The 21,921-nt window shown below is 39.2% G+C and overlaps 3 protein-coding genes across 9 annotated transcripts in view; 2 read left to right on the top strand and 1 right to left on the bottom strand.

Annotated features, from left to right (window-relative positions):
* Window positions 1-4,606, bottom strand: part of LOC122833129 (mediator of RNA polymerase II transcription subunit 13-like) — a 28,154-nt gene extending 23,548 nt beyond the window's left edge. For both annotated transcript variants that reach the window (XM_044120451.1, XM_044120452.1), the window contains exons 1-2: window positions 3,872-4,606; window positions 2,971-3,205 (exon numbers count right to left, since the gene is read on the bottom strand). In XM_044120451.1, the coding sequence (XP_043976386.1) occupies window positions 2,971-3,205; window positions 3,872-3,937 (301 nt within the window). In that variant the 5' untranslated portion in view covers window positions 3,938-4,606. The remainder of the gene's footprint in view (window positions 1-2,970; window positions 3,206-3,871) is intronic.
* Window positions 4,607-4,641: 35 nt separating this feature from the next.
* On the top strand, window positions 4,642-12,037 carry c18h3orf33 (c18h3orf33 homolog (H. sapiens)). Of its 2 annotated transcripts, none has more exons than XM_044120454.1 (6): window positions 4,642-4,764; window positions 8,058-8,314; window positions 8,634-8,693; window positions 10,042-10,201; window positions 11,014-11,174; window positions 11,474-12,037. In XM_044120454.1, the coding sequence occupies exons 2-6, from the start codon at window positions 8,153-8,155 to the stop codon at window positions 11,735-11,737; spliced, it is 807 nt and encodes a 268-aa protein (XP_043976389.1). In that variant the 5' UTR covers window positions 4,642-4,764; window positions 8,058-8,152; the 3' UTR covers window positions 11,738-12,037. The 2 variants fall into 2 exon arrangements, with proteins under 2 accessions (XP_043976389.1, XP_043976388.1); XM_044120453.1 differs by having other exon boundaries at window positions 11,471-12,037.
* Window positions 12,038-14,901: 2,864 nt separating this feature from the next.
* The window catches only part of plch1 (phospholipase C, eta 1), a 69,407-nt gene continuing 62,387 nt past the window's right edge, over window positions 14,902-21,921 (top strand). For 2 of the 5 annotated variants that reach the window (XM_044119633.1, XM_044119631.1), the window contains exon 1: window positions 14,902-15,150. The gene's annotated coding sequence lies outside the window, so the exon portion shown is untranslated. Of the gene's footprint in view, window positions 15,155-21,921 lie in introns of all 5 variants that reach the window. The other 3 variants (XM_044119630.1, XM_044119627.1, XM_044119628.1) reach the window with 2 other exon arrangements.

The raw sequence follows: 21,921 nt of genomic DNA, 5'->3' as shown, positions 1-21,921 counted from the left end.
AAAAATAAAGTCTTACTAGTCTTTTACTGGGCATCAGTTATTCTTTCAAAGATAAATTAAGCATTACTGCTGTTTCAGAAGCTTAGCTGAGATTTCTCAAACAAAATCACTCTGTATGTACAATGGCTAAACTCTGTTGTCTGGTAGCAAGACCTGATCCAGTCCAAAACTTCTCTTTTAAAAGGAGCAGGGCTTTCGTAAATTCTCAGATCTTTTATTGTCAATAAGCTCCTGACGCAGTTTATAATGAAAAGGCTTGAGTGTCAAACACTCAACGTGTTTAAACACGAGCAAAGTTCCCACAAATTGTAGAATTTTTCCTGCAAGTGCTAGCACAGCAGCTCTGAGAGCAATTTCCAAGATCAACCACTTAGTCAAATGTTAGTCCTGAGCAAAATTTAATAAACACGCATGAATTAGGGCAGATGACGGGCCAGACAATAAGTCACTGCAAAAAGTTAAATTCTGTGGAGAAAAAAAAAAAAAAAAGACAGCCAATGAAGATCAGCACTTCCTCTGCTGGCACTCAAACACAAACAGCCGTCTGCAGTTATGACAGTAATGAGAGCTGTCGTCGTTTCCGTGGTGACGCCTGCAAGTACGAGCTCTGCAAGTCAACAGGTTTGATTAATGACAAGAGTCCCTGAGGGCGACGCGGTAATGCCAAGGAGAGGTAGGGTGATTCCCTCAGAAAGAGGGAAATGGCTCGACATGAACCAACCACTGTGCCGTCAAAGATTTAAGTCATGTACGGGAACTAAGAAGAAAAAAAAAAAAAAAAAAACACAACAAACTTGTTGCAGCACTACTACGGAAAGGCATGCAGTGGAATGCATATCTCATTAATGGTGCCAGCCACTTTGATAACATCAAGACAGTAAAGAGAAGTCAAATACTCAAGCACCTACATTTCGTGCAGGAAAACAAGACAAGGAAGTTTCCTCTCCGTATGCAAGAAAAATAAATATATACCAGACGATATCGATGGGCTGAGTAGCGCTGTCATGGTAACATTTCACTTGTGGTTTTGTCCAAACCAATGCACAAGAATTTTGTGGCACATACTGGAAATGTGATGCGCATCAACCTTTTAATGTAAATAATATGACGCTTTGTGAAAAAAAAAAAAGTTATTAGAAGAAAGAAATGAGTCGCTTCGCTTACTGTTGTACAGTATAGGATTGCGCATTTAAGTTGAATTTTCATGAGTTTACGCAATGAAGGCAAAAACATTTAAATAATAATAATTTAAAAAAACAAAACAATAAAAATCGCCTTTTGCCAGTGGATAAATTGTCCCACAAAATACAGCGATAATATTGTTATTAAGGTAATTTACATGTGATATATTGATAATAGTATTATAATTCCAAGTTCAGCCTCTCAAAGACTAAAACTTTGTAAAGAACACTTAACACTGTAAGGTCTTAAATATCCAAAATAAATCACAGCCTAAAACAATAATTCAGATTGATTCTCATAGTTTTTATGACGTTTTTTTTTTTTTAACTTGCTGTAACATTAATTGCCCTTTGGGACCTGAACTGAAAATGAAAATAAAAACCTCACACAGCCAAAACCACAAATAAAATGGATTATGAGGCATCTGTGAACAAAATTTCACTTAAAAAGGTATCAGCGTAAAATGATCCCAGCTTTTTATTTTCCTTAAAAAAAAAAAAATTGGTACAAAGGTTACAGCTACTGTGTCATGTTCTTCCCTACAGTCTAGAGAAGTAAATACGCGCTTGTCCCTTTAAGTCAGTCAGGAGTTTGGCTCCGGTCATTGGACGGCTCGGCCTGAGCTACAGTTTCAAAACAAACTGGGACCAAACATCTGATAACTGCATAATAAAAAGCTCTTCTAAGGTCAGAGTGGTCTAAAGTACAGACATGCTTCTACTTAGGCAGTGGTAGACATAGATTTGGATGGCCTGTAAGGTTTTCCTAGTAGCACAACTTGAAGAAGCTGCAGAAATAAATTTAGGGCCTACCAAATACTTGGGATATTTCTTTCTTTTTTTTTACTTAAGAAAAAAATATTTCAAGTTTTGGGTTATTTGCACTCTGCTGCACCACTTGTTTGTCTGCTTTTGCTTTTCTCGCAACGTCAACTATTTAGATGTCTGCATATTTCAGGGCGTTTTCACAGCTGATTAAACTAAAACAAATTTGTAACTAACATATCTAGTTAATACTAGTCATCTTAGTCATTAGGCTTTAACCAAAACATGCAATGCAAACTTTCTTTTTCCATCTGGAGCTTCACTTTGAACTAAACGCTAATTTTGTTCATTTTATTGTTGTGAGGGAGTGAAAAAAATTATGTAGTACTTACGGAAAAATTATGGGAAATTTTTTTTTAACATTTTTCCGGACGAAAAATAGTGGTTTGAAACATACCATGCAAGCAAAACTAAGTAAAAGAAAGCCAAGCATTTGCTGGCGACGCTAGGTCTGGACTCCTCATCAGCTGGCTGAAAGAAAGCTACTTCACTGGCGACTGGAAATGGCATACAAACCAAGACAGATTTCCTCAGCTGGAGACAAATGATTCCCTTGCTTACAAGAAAGATTAATTTTGCTGAATCGAATTGTTTCTTAGCATATAAAGAACACAGATAGAGCGGGCAGATGGTGCAGACTCTAAAGGAGGCCCATCCATAACTCTTTACTAACCAAAGCCATTTTAAACGTACAGTTGGCAGGCTTACGAGTGACTGCAAGTGGACAACCTCAGCAGATAGCCTGACTAATTAACCGGTTAAGATCAAGTTTGCTTTACTGGCGATTACACAACTGCACATATTTTAGTTTCAAATGACTCCACAAACGCGACAGTATTTTTAAAAATCTTCTATAGAATAACGCCTTTTCCATTTAAATGCCCACATCATCTAGTGCGACCAAAGGGGGGGATAAGCGACCCAAATCCCGCAGAAAACATGCAAATGGATGCATTTCACTTACTCGAGAGCTCATTGTGGATAAGCTCAGCGAAACTGGGGTCATCCCCCCACCAGAAGAGCCAGAGCTCCCTGCGACCCGGGGTGTGGTGCCTCCTCCACACACTCAGCACATCCGCTGCCAGGCATCGGCTGAAGCTGCACAGGATGGGGTCCTCCTCGGTCACCGGGAAAAGGATGGGCGACGAAGTGGGCCCCTGCCACACGAAACGCCGCCACTTTATCCCCGTCAAGTCAGCCTGAGAGAGGAGGAAGAGGCAAACAGAGTGAGGATTTTAACCGAGTTTGGAGGCAACTGTCAGTTGTTTACTGCATGGCTACACATGAGCGCATTTCCCTTTACAGTAAGCTGAAGGCAGGTACACACACACATATATATATATACACATACATATATATATAATTTTACACAATAAAGACAAAAGGAAGAGAATTGTTGACAATATTTAAGACAACACAAACAAGCCTCAAGACATAACTTTCTCACTGCTTTATAATAAAGAGCTGGTTTATGAGTGCAATTTAAAACAGTAATTGACCTATGTGAGCCAAGTGTAGGATTATAAAAAATGAAAAAGAAAAAAAAACAAACATAGGGTGCTTAAGGTAATTCGCCTGTTGACCCGACCTGTTACAGTAGCTAGCTCTGAAAATTCCTATAACAAGTGCATTGTCAACACAGCTCGACTCCGCACTCATAAACAACTCTTTTATATAAAACTGCGATGCAACATGGAGTCCTCTGTGTTCTGAAAGTTAGCCAGGTCACGGTTTTCAAGTTACAGGCCCAGTAATTCCTTCACGCCAATCTGCAACTGACGTTACAAAGCTTGTTGCCTTATTAGCCAAAATGGCTTTCTGGCCTCTCAGGAACACAGCAGCTAGTGCTAGCAGCGGAGACTTACTAGGCAGAAGATGTTGGAGTGGCAGTCCTCCAAACTGGCCCCGTTAGGTACAAAGCAAGAACTCATCCTTTCACACCGTGACGGGAACGTTAAAGTCCATTGTTTCAATCGCCTTTCGGGGCAGGAGCCGATAGGTGTAAAACTCGGGTGTCGAAGCGACGTTTGAAACGCTCAGCAACTTCTAACCGGCGCTAGCCGCCGCTAGCCTGGCGGCTAAGCTAACGTTAGACAGGCAGCCAGGGAGCGACAACTGTAGGCTTGTAGCAATTTGATTCATCAATCCTATTTGAAATGTATTGTCTGATCCGGTTGGGCTCAAGCCCACAAAACCGAAGGATCAGCCAGACAACGTTAACGCAACTACAACATTACAAGCATTAAAATCCAACATGAGAAAAGTTAAATGCGAAAGAAGAAAAATGAGCTAGAAAAACTTCATCACAAAAGCTTGGTCCCTGGTATGCTAATGCTAATGTCAGCTAGAAACAATTTCAAAGCAAAGGAACTCTCCCCTCCCCCTGATCTCAGCTAGCCTGTGCTAACACCCGAGCTAACATACCAGAGCCTCAATAAAACAATGAGCTACACCGCCCCCATGTACACTAAAAACACCACGTCGCTCCCTCATTATAAAACTGAACCTAAAACAGATTAAACGCCACAATCTCCGAGACTACTCGTCGGCTGCTCTTGTCTGCCTGGATCCATGGCTCCTGCAGATTTCCATTATTTCACTACATGGATTGAATTCTTTTAATGGCGGCCAGGAGGACAACTCTGCCTCTCAGCTCCCATTGGCCAAAATGTGTTGATGGGGGGCGTCATCCGGCTTCAAGAAGCTCCATGACTTCACAGTTTACAAGATGAGAGCTCCAGAGCGTCTGTCATAGCTGGTAAATGCACCTTTTGTAATGCTGAACAACAAAAACGTCATTAAGCTGTTTTGTCATCCTGAGAGTTTGGGTATATTGCGGAGGAGTTCATGTCTGACAGCAGACCGGATGTTCAGTGACTTTTGCATCAAGTAGAAGAAGAATTAGTGGATTAATACATTTTCTAAATTTGCAAACCAAGTACTTCTCAAAAACGGCATGTTTTGCTTTCTTTTGGCATATTTTACATAGCAAAAAGTTGTTGAACTATTTCCAAATTCATTACTGTGAAATAACAATTATTTCTCTGACAGTTACACGTTATGTTAAGGTTCCAAATGTTTAAGAGGAAAATAACATTTTTAAATTCATTTTGGTAATTAGAATTATTTTTCACAAGATTAAATTCTCTGGACTAAATGTTCAACTTTATTGTACTTTATAAACATTTAGAAACATGTAAAGACACTATTTCCAAAAGGCAAGTAAAACTGTAAATACTGTATGTATCTTGTATTACCAGATACAAGATACATTACCTGTGATTCCTCGGATGTATTTAGCATAATTCACAATGCACACATTTTTGTTTATAAAAAGATATAAAGATATCCTATGGTTAATAACAGGGGCGGTTCTAGGATCTGACTTTTAGGGGTGCTCAGCCCCCAGCAGGGCTAAGACCCATGAGAAGATATTTGTTGGTGCAGTTTTCTAAATCTAAGTGCTTATTTACATACATACACAAACAAAATTAAGAGACATGTCAGTAATTCAGTGAGAATTAACATACTTATCTAATGTTCCAGTTCCCAATTCTATATAATTTGTTTACTCATATTAACCCATAATTTACTATCCATTTGTTCAGATGTTTTTATTTTCACAGGGTTCTGCCTTTCAATAACATTCCAATCTTTACACTGCAGTTCATCTTTTGGTTCACACTTACTGCTGTTTTACCGATTTGGAACAATTTAGTCCAGTTCATCAACGCATAGGGTGTTCTAAAACTGGGATTTTTATAGCGGGATAACAATAAAAAAAAACAAAACAATTGTAGTAATTCTCAATAAAGCATTTCTGAAACTGAACTGAAAAAAGAAGCAAGTGTATAGACAATATATAGAAAAAATAACCCCCAGAAAAAAAACACTAAAGGTAAGACCGTAATAAAAATAAAAAGCACGAGAAACTCAAAACAAAAAACAACAGCAGGAAAAGTTGTACCCCTATGGTCTGGAAAATGCTCTCTTCATGGGTACAGGCTTCTAGTGGTGCATTAGTCAAAGCGAAACTTGAGTTTTCAGACTCAACTGTTTCCTTCTCTGAGGGAAGATTGGAGAAGTCTTTCCCTCGGACAGTGGTCTGGAAAGCGCTCGGTTCTTGGATCCAGTAATCAATTGCAAACTGGGACCAATCTGCTAGTTCAGACTTCGCCAAATCAAAACTTGAGTTTCCAGTCTCAACTGTCTCCTTCTCTGAGGGAAAATTGGAAAAATCGTTCCCTATGTCAGTGGTCTGGACTGCGCTCTCTCCATGGGTCCAGTCTTCTAGTGCCGTCTTCGTCAAAGCAAAATTTGTGTTTTCAGATTCATCTGTCTCCTTCTCTGAGGGAAGATTGGCGAAATCGTTCCCTAGAACCGAGGTCTGGACAGCGCCCTCTTTGTGGCCTCTGTCTTGAAATGCCATCTTCATCAAAGCAAAAGTTGAGCTTTCAGACTCAACTGCTGGGACGGAGCATCAAAGTACCAAAATCATCGTACTCAGAGAAGCAAGCTCCCCCATACATCCCTGTGTTTATAAAAATCCACATTAAAATCTTTGCTTCTCTGCAGAAACTTTCTCAGCCACAATACTTTACATTTACTAAATTGAGGTAACCATTTGTAACGCAACCTATGTAAATATATGCCTACAGTTCCCTGTTAAACACCACAATGACACTTGCAGCAAATTGAATACACATTTTGTGTCTCATCAAAATGTTCAAGTAGAAATTTTTGGTCACATTGTAACTATTATTGAGCATTATATTTACAAACTAAAATGCAACCACTTTCACAGGTGATGACTGTAACAAACATGAAAATCAAAATTGTGATATGTAATTGAGAGACGTAGATAATCTGGGTCAAACTTGTCAGACAATCATAGTGCTATGCCACGAGTACAAAATTTGCAACGTTGTGGCAAGATGGCAACATTTGACCAAATCTTGTGTTGAAAGCTAACTAAACACATCGACACTCCAAAACCACAAAGGTTTAGCAAGTATTTTTGTCTAGTTTCTTGTGCAAATGTCTGGGTACTCCTGTAATAAGACAAAACTAACTCCCAAGTAACTTTTAAGCATGATATAGGATATAGATAATAGGTTAGTTTTATCTTATTTCAAGGCTATGAAGATGTTTGCACTAGAAACTAGACAAATATACCTTGTAAGATTTTGTGTTTTTTGCAGCGAAACCCAATCATGCTTAGTGGGAGGCTTAGCAGAAAAATAATGATATTTGGCAACATCAGTTACCAGTTGTTGAAGATATTGAATGATTTTAAGCTGGAAGGAGTCTGCAACTGATCATTGTCTATTGACTTGTAATTTTACCAAAATGTTTCTGCTGATTAGAAGTAATATTAAAGTTTTAGCATGGCCCAATCAGAATCGCCCCGTACTGAATCTGACAGAACCTGTGGAGGGAGCTAAACTTTTGGGTGATACCGAAGAGCCCTTACCACCTCGAAGACTTGGAGTTTGTGTTCACAAAATCATCAACAGAGCCGTTGAAAAATGCATAAATCTGGTCGGCAATTTGAAAAAGAGTTTGACTTCCACAATCCGTCTAGAGATTTTTCCAGGTTTAAATGCTGTTTGATATTTTAAAATAAAATGTTATTATAAAACATTTAGCTTTTGAGAGATGTCTCTCAATCCAGGAACAAATTTCTTGGTTCAATTAAATAAAATAAACAAATCATTTTTAATTTTGCACATTTATTAAAAACTTTTTAACATTCCTCCAATTTTTTTACTTAAATTGTACAGTATGCATCAAATTATATGCAAACAATTGTTTTAAGGGATTTATTTATCTTTCAATGGCAACCTTGTATTTTAACCAAGTGTGCACAATGTGTAGCATATATCGAAAGCTGTGGGGCATGTTAAAAGATGTTTGAAAAAATGTTTTAATCCCTAAAGATTTTTGGAAACACTTTGATTGAAAAAATAAGAACCTCTCTGATTGGGATTTTTCTTGGTCTTGCATCAAAGCTAAAATGTTTTCATTATTTCTTTTACTTGATGCGTTCAGGATGCCTGCCTGTCATTACCACATTACACCACAAGGCGGAGACTCAAACCCAGCCCTACTTTTGAATGACCCTCCCATAAAGGCGGGCACATCAGATGCGTCGAGAAAATGTCAACAACATGCCGGAGACTTCCAGAGAAACAGAAACCGTGGAGAGAGAGAGGGACAGACAACAAAGAGACCAGGAACACCAGACATCTCGTAACGTAGTGTCAGTGATATCTCAGTTAGCGGACGACAATTTGACTCTTGTGCGGGTAGGACGCTTTGCTTTCGGTTTGTTTGGAGGCAGCGGGGTAGAGAAGTGGAAGTAACGCTGTTGTGAAAATTTTTTTTTGAAAGGGGAATAAATTTGTGGTTTTATGCGAATAAAAACAGCTTACAATTACCTCTAAGCACTTCCTCTCTTGAATGATTCAGCGCACTGTGTGCTCGCGCCCCACCACCACCATCATCATCCTCACCAGCAGCAGCAGCTTCTGCTGCTCTTACGCTGTCATTGCCAAATAACATGCCCTGCTACGTGTAAGATTTCACCTCTACACACCCCTCACAGCTCTCTCCTGTCTCACACAGAACATTAGCACTGGTCTGGCTGTTGCCGGTGTGATTGTAATCGCAAGGAGCATCAGAGTGGTAAGCTCTAGGCCACATAAATATCCTCTATAACCAGTTAAGACTCAATTTGGGTACCAAAGGATCATTTTTAAGTGTGGGAATAACGCATGAAACGGATGTGCAGATCACAGTGACTGGCAAAGGCATTCACAACCACTGAACAATTTCACATTTTACCACATAACAACCACAAACTTGCATGTGTTTTTATCAGAATCTCTATTGATTGAGAGAAAAAAAAAAGCAGCTGAAGAAATGATTTACTCAAGACACTTGAGACTTTAGAGAGAAATATGAATAGAGCCTTCAAGATAATCATTGTGTGCCCAATTTTATCCGTGAACTCAAAGCAGTTTTTTGCCAAATCACATTATTGTAACAAAAAAACTCTAAGAAAGACAAATTTTAACAATTTAATGAAGTTTTTTTAATATCAAATTTTGCCACAACTGGCACTGCGTACATTAGCGATCTGTATGGGGGCCGAAATAAAAATGAGTTTTACGCTCCTGGTCGATATGGTTTCAAAATGTTGTTTACTAATAAAAATTCAAAAAGTGTGTCATGCTTTAGCATCCAACTTTGTTACTCTGATACCCTTAAATAAAGTACAATACAACCAATTGCTTTCAAAGTTTACCTCATTAGTTAATCTCAAACCAACAGATCCTCAGGTTTGTTAGCTGTCTCTTCAGCGCTATGAAGACAGATCAGAGAAAAGATCAAATTAGGGTCAGGTTATAAAACAACATTTCACAGAGCTCTGTTTAATCCATCATCTGACAATAGAGAGAGGAGAGCAAAACTGCACTTAGCCAGATAAAAGAAGAGTGAGCCAAATCCTGTTGTCATTGTGAAAAAAGTTGCAAATAAATAAATAAATCAAAAGATGAAGAGTTTAGGACAAATTTTGTTTTGTTTTTTTAAATCTGGAAAACCTGCAAGACTGTCTTTTTTTAGGCAACCCTCGTCTATAGAAATCTGACTGCTTTGCTTATTTCATTCATGTGTCTAATTTATTGTTTCTTTAGCAGGTGAAAATCAAAAACTACAAAAAGTTTTGCAATTATAATTAAGAAGAAAACTACTGAAAATGTTGTTGCACCTGTTGTACTTTCAACTTGATATTTTCGGCGCACATGCCACAGAGTTTGGACACCACTGGCTCAGATCAATTAAAACCTGTGTATTAGAATGGCCCAGTCAAAGTTCACATTTAAACCACAGTGACAATCCGCACCAAGAGTTGTGTCTTGGTAAAACGTGAAGCAGTTGACGAGGTCTGAACGCTTTCGCAACACGCTGTGGGATGTATTCCGGGGATCCCTTAAAATGTTGCCACTCCATCTTATTTCATCTCTTCCAGATCACGAAATTTCAAGCCGCTTCTGAGATCCCAGCCCGTTTCATTGAGGGCAACGTCAGCCTTCGAGGAAAAGTTCGTTCCATCACAGAGAGAGGAATAGAAGTGGAGCACGTCCCAATTTATCTGCCAATCATCTCTCCGTTGTTGTCAAAGCACCGGGGTAACGTCCACTGTTTTACACTGGATCTATATTGGCTCGACTACATGCACTGATAGGCCTTCGAGTTTGTTGATGGTAATAGAGGCACAAGCAGGATTACTGTGGAAGAAACATTTTCTAAAATTAATAAAAACATTAGTAAAAGCAATTTATTAAAAGCTAACAAAACGAAAAGTAAAAATAAGCAAATGCAAACACAGTAATGTGACAGAGTGGTAAGGCCATTGTAGATAAAAGTAAACAATAACACAGAACACAAAACGCAGAAATTTTTAGATTGATTTCACAAAAAATAAAGAGATATTCTCTGATGTTGAAAAAAAAATTAAATTTGAAAGAAAAAAACAAAATTTTCCATGACTGAAGCCTTGAATTCACAATTTGAAACTGGCATATTCTATGACATTATAAAGTCAGAAATTCAATAAAAACTCAAATCATGGTTGTTTGTCTAAACATCGCTAACAAAATGTTTTTTGCACAAAGTTAGGATGTTGTTTTTATTAAGCTGTATTCTTACAGAACAACAGGCAGAAAACCACAATGTTTTGTCTGCTTTCATAAAACATTCTTCAATGCTAACACTTTTGCATGAAAACTTTGTCCATTTTTGCTTACATTATCATTGTATTACTCTCCTTAACCATAAATGTTGAGAGCACACAGTCCAGACTCTTATTTTCAACGTAAAACTAAAGTGTTCATAAACATTTCAGGCCGTGCAATTGAGGATAAAGGACAACAGCTCAGGGATAACCAGTGATTTACTGTAACATGGATCATCACAAGTGCTGTTTCTCTCCTCTCTCCAGATGCGTCGACATCTCCACTGCTGGTGCATCTGGCTGGAGTGGAGCTGACGCCGGAGGGAAAGACGTGGCTGCAGAAGAACCTGGTTCCTCCTCAAACAGTTTGGCTGAAACTCATCAGCCGAGAGGACAACATGCTGCACTGTCTGGTGTCCCAGAGCCGGGTGAGGCGTCGAATCATCCTCATACATGTCACAGAAGGTGTATAGAAACCTTTAAATGAAACAAATCTTTAACTGAAGTAGCGTAACCCCAAGAGTCGAGTGGAGTGGCAGTTTAAGAGCTTAAAACAAACAGAAATGTGCCAGAGAAAAACTGGGAGCGAAGGCATTTTTTTGTTTTTTTCATTTTAAGCTTATTGTACGTTCTCATTAAAACTTACATGAACTGAAGTAGCTTTTCTTCTTCGATGGGCTTTTTTTAAATTTTTTTATTTCCTAGCCTCCTTCTGTCTGTCCAGCAGGGGTCGATGTGGAGCTACTGCATGAACGAGGAGCTCCTCAGGCTCGGCCTGGCCCGCAGCGCTCCCATCGCGGGGCTCCCGCCGGGCTCTCCCCTCTACTGGCGCCTGCACAAACGGCTGCACAGGGCAGAGGTGAAAGCGGAGAAGAAGGGTCGGGGTCTGTGGAAGGAGGAGGGCTTGTGGGAGAGGGCTTCCAAAGCCCTCAAAGACAATCCGTTGCTCAGACTGATGGGGAGGATCTTTAGAAGGACTCGCGCTGAGTGACTCATTAATCCAAGTTAAACACTTTGTTGTCGGGAGTTTCGAAAGCCACCACTGCTCAAGGACGCAAATTAATTTTAATAATAGAGATTTTCCACAGCTTAAGTAAGCTTAAGAGACGTCGCAAAAACCCGAAAAGTGTGAAGATAAAGCTGAAAACAGTGGGTCAAACTTTCTTCTTTTCTCCTATGTACAGCAAAAAGTCAATATACTACATTCCTCTTGCACATGGTTAAGATGTTGGCGTCTTTTAATCAGTTGAGCCTTGTTTGAAATATAAATTAAAAATACTGTTAAAATCAACATTCTAATGTGTAAGATTTCAAAGCCTATGTGTTACTGGTTAATGTGTGTGTGTGTGTGTGTGTGTGTGTGTGTGTTTGACTGGGACTTCCCACTTGGGGTGGGATCAGTTAATAGTGTTCAAAATAGAGAGGGATGGCGGGGGTCCACATGTCCACTGTTGCTATGGAAGCACTGAACGTGAAACACAAAGCGCCCTAAAGGCTAAACTCTGTATTGGTTCCTCTCAGATCCCCGTGGGATCCCTATATGCACCACGTGAGGGGCACTTAAAAAGTTGTTCCTTTTGTGAGTAGTTTTACCATGTCTTTTGCGATGTTTAACCTTGAAAGTAGAAGTAAATGGGCTATAACCTCCCTTTCCAATTATAAATCTATATTTTATAATTAGAAAGTAATGCAAAAGTCCCATAGGGTAACAGACTGCAGCTTTAGCTACTTATTTTATTCCAATAAGGCACCTGCGCTCTGACTTGCACGTATACCATCTGTTCGCAGTTGTGATTGCGCTCGCTCATGTTACGGTTTAACATACAAGCTTTCTGCCAGAGTCATACTCCATTTATTTCTTAGCGAAGGAGGGAGGTCCGTAAATGAGGCCAAACAGCAGCGTATGGCGGTGGGTGCGGGGGTCTTGCTGCAGTGAGAGTTGGCGCCGTAGCGCTCCATCCAGAGGGACACGAGGAGATTACTGGAGAAGGGAGGAGGGTCAGAGCCGTGGAAGGGGATTTTGGATCCCAACACAAAAGCAGGAGAGGGGGAGTCACAGGGGAAGGGGAAAGGGAACCAAGTAGAGTGGGATGGGAGAGAGAGGGAGGGGTACCGATGAATCAGCTTGTCGTCTCTTTTGTTGTGCAAATGTCACCGGGGACTGTTGCTGCCATAGAGCTTTGTGATTGGTGGGCAGGTTTTAAATTGTAAGGTGCATTTGGGGCGCTGATGCGGGGTGGTAGACTTTGAACTGCAGCGAAGGAGGAGCAGGAGGGAAACCACGGCTCAGACGGAGAAGGAAGAGAAAAACTTTTATCAGCAGAGTTTATAGACGCCGTTCACTGAACTGATTAGTTGACATCGGGTATATTTAGTGTTTTTTTTAATCTGGTTAATGTCTGTGGAGACCAATTTCTGGAATCATTGAGCTGACTGCTCACTTGGGTTATGGCTCATCCCACCAACTTAGGATGACATAAAACATTAGATTTGTATCTGCAACTCGTGCTCTATAGGGTTTCATTTCATGCAGATTGATGTATTTCACTCATTTATTTCCAATAACTTAAATGATTATGGATTACAGTAAATGAAAACCAACAATTACGTTTCTTACAAACTTAACAATGTTAGATGATTGAGACCAATAAGAAGGATTTTATCATTTACAAATGTTTACTTTCTTATTGAAAAGAAGTTTCTTAATAGCTCGTTGCTGCTGTTTTTGTGCTAATCAAATATGGCGGTACAGTTGTCATCAATCATCTTTTGATCAGGATTATATATAGTTTGTGGAGTTTATAGATGATTGTGTTTCTCCCCTTTCAATATCGGCCAATTCTGTCTTTTTGACTGTGCAGTACAAGCCAATCGACCGAAACAAAAACTGCATTTAAATGAGGGTGCATTTTAATCGTTCACGACGGTGTCCTGGTCCTGGTGCGAAATGAAATCAGCATCTCTACAAAGTTTGCTACCAAGAGGCCTGAAGTGAATAGACTGCTGTACTTGATAAAACACAGTGAGTGTATAAAATGGCTCCTCAAATCATGTCTGCCTGCTAAAATGTCACTCTTGACCTCGTGCATCTTGGATCCTGACCCTCTCCACTCTCCCCCCCAGACTCAATGACTCTAATTTCCACATTGAATGCAAAATTGGCTTGAATTGTGAGGAGGACTTTAGACCATTGAACAACAGTGCTGTCCTTTGTCTCAGATTCAAGATTGGTTTAATAGAAGGAATGCAACAGTCGCAGCACATGTCCTGGATATCTCTTGAAAGAGATTCACTTTACGTTCCTTCAGATGTTGTGGTTTTCCTTTTTGTTTGTGCACTTTTCCCCATCATCTTTATTAGCAGTCAGATTTTGTGACTTACCCTCCTTGTAAGGGTGAAAGCGACTGGGAAACTGTCTGGTCAGCAGTCTTTTAATTGATTTAACATTACATTCCTGCTCCAAAAATAACTATTTGTTATTCTTCTGAAATGTTTAAATTTGACCTGTAAGTTTTAAATGCAGTTATATAAAATTATTTTCATGTTATTAATTAGATTGCAAGACCAGCTCACATTTATATGTTAATGGTATGAAATTTGAACTCAGGTCCCAGTTGAAGAAGGCTAATAAATAAATAAATAAATAGAAAAACAAGTAAATAATTTAAAAAAGAACTAGACATTGGAATGAAGCTGTACTTAACTTTAATACACAGATGTAAGCAAGAGGTTAGAATCAAAATCAGGATTCCTTTATTGTCATTGCAGAAAAAAAGCACTATAAGATTTTAAAAATAGCAGCTCTAGGAGGCAGTAAAAAAAGGAAGTATATGCATAAATATAAAAATATACTAAAACAAATAGAAACACCTGAGATGTTTTGTTTGCATTTTGGTGGACAAAGTGTTTAAAGTGAAGCTTTATCATAGTGGCTGATAAGTCTTTTAAATTTAATTCTCGATTGATATTTAAAGTAATGTTTTATTTATTTTATGTCTTTACACAATGCAGCAGTCAGTCTGTTTCCCCTTTTCCCAAATTCAGACAGAAAAATGATTTTGTTTTATTTTCCTTTTGTTTATGGCTCACTCTAAGGACAGCCAGCTCCAATCCGAAATCCGTTTCAGGCTTTTGCCAAACTCTCTTGTCCCCCACCAGTAGAGGTTATTTGAAAAGGCACCATGCTTGATGTAGTGGTGGGTTCTTGCCCACACAGTGCAGGAAAGTTGTTCTAACCCCTCTCTATCTTAAAACCAAACCTCTGGGATTTCAACTAATCTCTAATACGATGGATTTCCTCTTTCTGAAGGACCGCTTCTACACCCGCCGCTCCTGAAAGGGACTAAGTTTTGAGAGGAAGCTGAGAACAGAGTTTCAAAGGCTGAAACAACTGAAGCAAAGGACGTAAGTAAGTTGATATTTCTTGTGATGTCAATGTATTTTTTTCCTCCCTTTATTAGTGCATTTTGTTTCCTTGCTGATTCCTAATTGTGCACGTTTCCCGCTTCACCAGGCTGCATACATCCTCCTACCTGTCACTTTACATTTGCAGCTGCTTGGATACTGCGTGTAGTGTCCAAGCAGCTGTGCACAGGTTCAACTTTAGGAAAACAGGAACCACCAACATTTCAGTTCTTATCTTTACTCTCTGCGATCAGACAGAAGCCCAGGATGATTTCAGTGCTCATTGACATATATATATATTTTTTTATGTTTTAGCCATCTACCTGGGCTTCATTGCTGTTACAGTCAATACATAATCAGTATGACTGATGAGGCATTTTCTGCCACAGCTGAATTTGCTGCTTGTAGCTGGGGAGCACAACAAAGGCTTTTATTGCACTCAGCCGGTAGCCATCCCAGTGAGAAAGAGGCTGGCACTCCCCCTCTTTCTGGTTCCTCCCTGTATCTGAAAGGAGAGTCCTTGGGGAGTTTTCTGATTTGATTTGAGTGGCTTGAGCGTGGTGGACCGGGTGTGAAAGACAAAGAGGTTTAAAGTGACAGACAGCTGGTGTCACATGAAAAAAAAAAAAAATGCAAAGATTTTCTGTTTGTAGTGCTCCGTTTTCATACAAATAATCTAAATTCAACATACACCGAGTGTGTTTTTGTGGCTTTATGGAGCGGATCCTCAAACGCAATCAGGTGGTTGTCACAATTAAACACTTTCTGGTAAAACGGCGGATAGCAATTTTCTAACACGCCCACACCCATCGTGAAGACTTTGTGTGTGTGTGTGAGTGTGAGTGTGAAGGAATGCATCAGCCGTAAAGAAACTCCCTTGTTACTATGAGACTGGGAGTATTGTGAGGAGTGTATCAGCTTTCTGGTGTTGGGTTGTAGGAGTGGAAACTTGACTCTGTGGGCGCTCCGAACCCTCATGAATAAATGAAATTTCCTTTAGAGGAGCGTACGGCAGGAGACAAGAGGATGGGTTGTTTGGGATTGAATGAAACACTCAATACACTGTCTTGTAAAATTATTCATGTCTCCCAAATGTTTTAACATTGTGCTGCACTACAGCTGCAACAGTCTATGTGTTTTTATTTTTATTTTTGGGTGGTGGGGGGTTTAAAACCAGAGACTAAAACAAACCATTATGTAATTCTGAAGTGGAAGGAAAACAGAAAATGGTTTTCAAGTTTTTCAATGGATAAAAATCTTAAATATGAGGTGTTAATACTTTGGGGTTTATATTGCTTCTTTTACAGCTGCAAGACTTTCTTTTTCTCTCTCTTTTTTTTTTTTTTTAACATGTCTGGCAGTGTGGCACACAGAATTGTTGTCCGAGTGTCAAGGCGAAGCCCAAAAAAATCTGCTTTCACAAGTGGAGCATTACGGCTTTCGCCATGATGCTCCACTTTATATGCTGTGTATATATGGAACTTTGTTTGAAATTGCTTTGGGTTTATTTCAAATGTAAAGGACGCAGAGATGAAAAACAAAGGGGAAAACGTGAGGGAAAGCTTTAAAGGGAAAGAAGAAGATGGAAGTGAAGGAGAGAAGGAAGCACATAGAGAACACAACTGTTGAAATCTGCCTCTACACCTGCAGAAAGAGAAAAAAACTAAACCAAGGAACCACATATATGTGTTATTATATATACACATATATAATAACAGTTGTGACATCATTGGAAAGTACACAGTACATGAGGATACAGGATGTAGTAAGTGGCAACAGCATCTGACAAACACCAGTGTGTGTGGGTGTGTGTGTGTCTTTCCATTAGCTTAGCACATCTGCAGATTGAATTGTTTGCCCGTTATGATTTTCAAAACAATTCAAGCACAGTCAGAGTGGATAGTGATTGTAGTTTAAGTCCTTCTTAAGTTTCCCTGTTGCATTCAGTTCTGGACTTTGACTGGACCATTCTAATAAATGAATTTATTTTTGATAAGGTGGTTCTGTACCCCAGTTTAAACCTGCAGGAGGTTCTTCATCCAGGACTTGTCTTGAATTTAGCTCCTCTGGAACCTGCAGAAGAAAAGCACTCACACAGCAACATGCTGCCTCTACTCTGTTCAACAATACAATGTAGGATGAGCAGTGCTGTCCTCCACACATAGACCAAAAGTTGAACTATGATTTCATCTGACAGCAAATTCTTTCACATTTGCTGTGTCCGCTATGTGGCTTGTGGCAAACTTTGAAGTGGACTTTTTATTGACTGTTTCTACAATGGCTTTCTTTTGGCCATTCTGTCTTAACGGTCATATTTGTGGTGTGCATGACTGATCTTTTTCATGTCAAAAGATTCTCCCACTTGAGCTCTGGATGTCAGCTGCTCTTTAAAAGTTACCTCTTGGCTGCTTCTCTTATTAATGCTCTCTTTTCCCGGTCTGGTAGTTTAACTGAACGGCCTCAGTCTTGTAGTTACGCAGTACACCACTTTTATTTTGAATGATTGATAGAACAGCACTTTGAGGGATCTGCAAAGCTTTGCATATTCTTTTTTTAAAATTTCCTGTTTTGAGCATGTCCAAAACTTTATCACCAACCTGTTTGTTCTCTGCTGTTCATGATGCTGTTTGTTCAGTAAACTCTGAAGAACATCTGAAGACGTTAACACTACACTACACTGTATATGTTAGGGTTGTAATGTGGAGCTGGGAGGCCAAAACTCCATTCATCTAAGTTGACAACAACGAATTTGACACGTTTTGCAATATGTTACTGTGCAGAAAATAAAAGTGGTTATGAAGGAAAGTAGAAACACTTTAACAGTGAAACTAAATATCAAACTCTGCAGAACATTTTTGACATGTGTGACACATAATCTTACTTGACACTCAAGTTCACAGCAAAGTAAGCCAACCCCACCTCACAAACAGTCAATCATGCACACACGCATGTACACACGTCAGTCTGGTCTGGCATGAAGAATTTAACCAAACACAAACAAATAGCACATCTGTAAACATAATGATGAATACTTATTTCCACCACTCGTAGAATAAATCTAATTTCATGACCTATTTGTAAATGTTCAAAAGTCTGAGAATGGTGTTAAGAAATGTTTCACCAATCTGCCTATTGGTGAAACATTGACCTATTTGGGTACAAGTTATACCCTAGATTCTTCGTTTTTATGACTTGGTAATTTGTCTTAAAAGTGGCTAATCATTTGTTAACCTTTGCAACACAAGAATGCCCCCCTCAGGTAACTCTACCAGGAACAGGTTAAAATATCACCACTGGATGGAAACTTAAACTTAGGAAACTTGTCTTTTCCGTCACCCAATTGATTTTCTAGCAGTACAACTATTTATCAAGCTACATATGAAACTTAGTAGTTTGGCAAAACATTAAAAAGTCCTGTATGCACAAAGAAAATAAAATCAAAGCACAAGCTGTAGGAGTGAACATATAACATTTATGATATTGCTATGACAATATTTAAAAACCACATTTTTGTTTTCTGTTGTCGGAGCTTAAAGCAAAGCTTTCAACGAGTCACTGAGTGGGTGAGTCACTAAGTGTGAAAGCATCTGGGTGGCCATCAATGGGCCAAGACTGTTTACTCGGTTCTGGTAACTGTTTAACAAGCGGCCACAACTTACTGCTTCGACTCTGTGGAGCAGGGGTGCCCAAAGTCGGTCCTCGAGGGCCGGCATCCTGCATGTTTTGGTTCTCTCCCTGGTGGTAGTAACGTCCTCCTCAGCATGTCTATGTTCTTCTTAGGCTTTCTAACGAGTCATCATTTGATCCAGGTGCGTTAAACCCGAGTAACCAGATTGTTCCATCAGGGAATTTCATGTTCCCTGATGGAACATGCAGTATTCCAAGATGAGAATGGCAGGACTGATCAGGGTCAAGTTGTGCAAAGTGGTTTAAGCAATATGAAATGTCATTTTTGCACATGGGTGGAGCCTTAACCCCTAATGAGAATTTTTGGAAAATGTTGGAAAAGAAAAATCTTGAAGGAACCAGAAAATGACACTGGACTGAAATAATTCTTGCGACAGTGCAGAAGCCTATCAAAATGATGCCACAATGAATGCATGCCATATTCAAAGCTAAAGTTGGTTCAATGAAACGTTAGTATGTGACTATTGACAAAAATTATTGACTTCGACGCTGCCTCGTCGGCGCTTTCTCAATTTTTCCTCCAGTTTGGAACATTTAGGACAGAAACCCACTTCTAATCATAAGATCCAGCACAACGGTACTCCATTGAACAAGGACTGCATGTATTAAATCAACTCCAAACTCTGCGGATGCTTCAATAAAACATTAATGCGCAACTGTTGTAAATAATGAATGCATACTGAACTGCTGTACTCCTATTAGGTTTGTTTCGTCTGTCATTTGCTATATTCCTTCGAAACATCAACATGAAGAAAACTTTTCACTTGAAGGCATTCTCGACCCGCATCCTGCCGGGGCGTCTGATCGAGTCAGTGTGGCAGGGAGGAATTTATTTTTGATGCGTCTCTTCCACCCTGAGAGAAGAAACCAAGCAGAGACAGAAGAGCTGACCTCCCCTGAGGTTTCAGCTGGTCAGAGGTTACTACCGTTAAATACAAACCAGAGTCATTCTAATAAATTTTCTGAATAACAATAAACAGAAAATGATTTATGTTTTTTGTTTTTTACAGTTAGATTTTTGTAGATGTTTAATGTAGCTCTTATTTTTGTTCACGTTGCCATATGCTAAAGATCAAAATCCCCTGCTGCTGCTTGCCGTCACCTTTACCCACAATTCATAAAAACGTCTATTTATTCACATATATTCAACCTTTGAGAATATAAGATATTTGTTGATTTGACAAGAGTTTGTTTTTCTGGATTAGGACTTGAACTTTGCCTCTTTTCTGTCACTGCCTACTAAACACGTCTGCTGCACGAGCAAATTCAGAAGCTGTGTTTGCATAAGTTTGCATGAATCTAATGAACAAAGGGGAGATCCTGGTTAATCATTTAGTTTTATTATCACCCAATTTGACTCCTCTTTGTTCACTCGAGAGGTGACATCTGAGACTTCAGCTATGTCGTGGCTTTACTTGCCGGCTGCCCCTTTGGCCTTTTGAGTCGAGTGTTACATTTACGGAAACTGAGATTAGCGTGCTCAAAAATGACGTATGCTGAATGGATTTGAGCGACTGTCACATGCGTATTAAGAGTCCATAAAGAAATTTTGGTCCCAGTTCAATCAAACTCCTGAACTTTATACAGATCACGTCTCTTTTTTAACTATCTGCCTCTTAATTATCTTCATCACAGCCAGCAAGCGCCGTTAAATCTCCAGGAGACAATGTGTCCAGTGCTCTGCTTTTTATGTTGAACCCCTACTTTTAATTTGGGCTCAGTTATGAAAACATAAAGTCATTTATAGAGATTGCTGTATAATTAAGCTGTGAGGCCCAAGGGTCCGTTCTGTGTCTCCAGAGCAGCTTGGAGACGCTGAGACTCATGAGCAGAAGACCAGATTTAATGACCAGATCCAGTGGCTTTCTATCTCTGTAGGGTTGTGCTATTCTTTCTTTTTTTTTGTTGTTTGTTTCCAGTTAGAACAGAAACAGATTTTTTTTTTTTTTGCTTGGTGTGGAATTCATTATTGTACATACATCAATTTTTACCTCTTTGTGTTTTAAGTTTATCTCTTGTAGCTACCATTCAAAATATAACACTTGCAAGAAAAAAAATTGTTAAAACATATTTTTAAGTATACAGCAGCCTTCTAGTGTTTGGCATAAGTATTCCTACCAAACAGCCTAGAGCTAAATTGTGAAGTGAAAGGAAAAGCTTTGATGCAGAGGTGGAGGGTAATGATGATGAAGCACAACAAACACCAGAGCTGAAACTGAATGGTTTAGGCAACCTTTATGTGTTTTGGTTTAGTTTCACGTGTTACAATGGCCCATTTAAAGCCCAAACCTAAATCTAATTTCATTTGTGGCTAGTCTTAAAATTGATGCACAGGCAAAAGTGTTAGTTTCTGAATCATACATACTCCAAACGATTGGAACTATAATACTGCAGAAGGTGGCCTGACCAAGTATTAATTTCGAGAACTTGAAAGAAATGCCATGTATCATTTTCAACTTCACCATTACAGGTTCTACTTTGTGTTGATCATTCACATTAAATACCAACAAAATACTTTGAAGATTGTGGATTTCATTTTTTTCTTTCAAAGATGGAGCATTATGTAAAATCCTTTTTTAATAGCTCTACATTATGTTCTAATGTTATTCCCTCTTTAAAAAAATACCTTGAGTGTTGCTTTTATTCTTTCATGCATGTTTGAGAAATCCTTGAATCTCCCATGGCAACCATTCAGCTGTGCAAAACACCTGTGTGGACCTGGTGCTGATTTCGAGGACGAAGCTCCTCCTTGGAGCCGCAGTTCCCGAGTTTCAGAGCTTCCGGCTCACAGAGCACCCATCCCTTACTCAACTCCTTCAGACTAGCCAGCAGCAATTAGCAAACCTCTGGTGGAACTATGCTGAGCTCATTATACAAGCTACTTCTTAGTTAAACTCTGGTAAAACAAAAACTGTTAAAGGATTAGTAGAAGAACAATGTTGTGAGGATTTCCTGAAGGTCTGAGTGTTGGAAAGAGCAGGATTTTCTTAAAGAGACAGAGGCCCAATTTCAAGATGTTAAATTACAAAGTCGGATTCCTTTTAAGTCATATTTGATATACACAGAAACTTTATAACAACTGAA

The sequence above is a fragment of the Gambusia affinis genome, linkage group LG06 (genome assembly GCF_019740435.1).
Source record: "Gambusia affinis linkage group LG06, SWU_Gaff_1.0, whole genome shotgun sequence".
Classification (NCBI taxonomy): domain Eukaryota; kingdom Metazoa; phylum Chordata; class Actinopteri; order Cyprinodontiformes; family Poeciliidae; genus Gambusia; species Gambusia affinis.
The sequence above is the reverse complement of the archived record's forward strand: the minus strand, read 5'-3'. Positions and strand labels throughout refer to the sequence as shown.

Excerpts from the sequence above, each read along its gene's own strand:
- c18h3orf33 (XM_044120453.1), top strand. The coding sequence starts at position 8,153 with ATGCGTCGAGAAAATGTCAACAACATGCCGGAGACTTCCAGAGAAACA. Across the intron at positions 8,315-8,633 it reads ACAATTTGACTCTTGTGCGG|AACATTAGCACTGGTCTGGC; the intron begins GTAGGACGCTTT and ends TGTCTCACACAG. Across the intron at positions 8,694-10,041 it reads TCGCAAGGAGCATCAGAGTG|ATCACGAAATTTCAAGCCGC; the intron begins GTAAGCTCTAGG and ends CATCTCTTCCAG.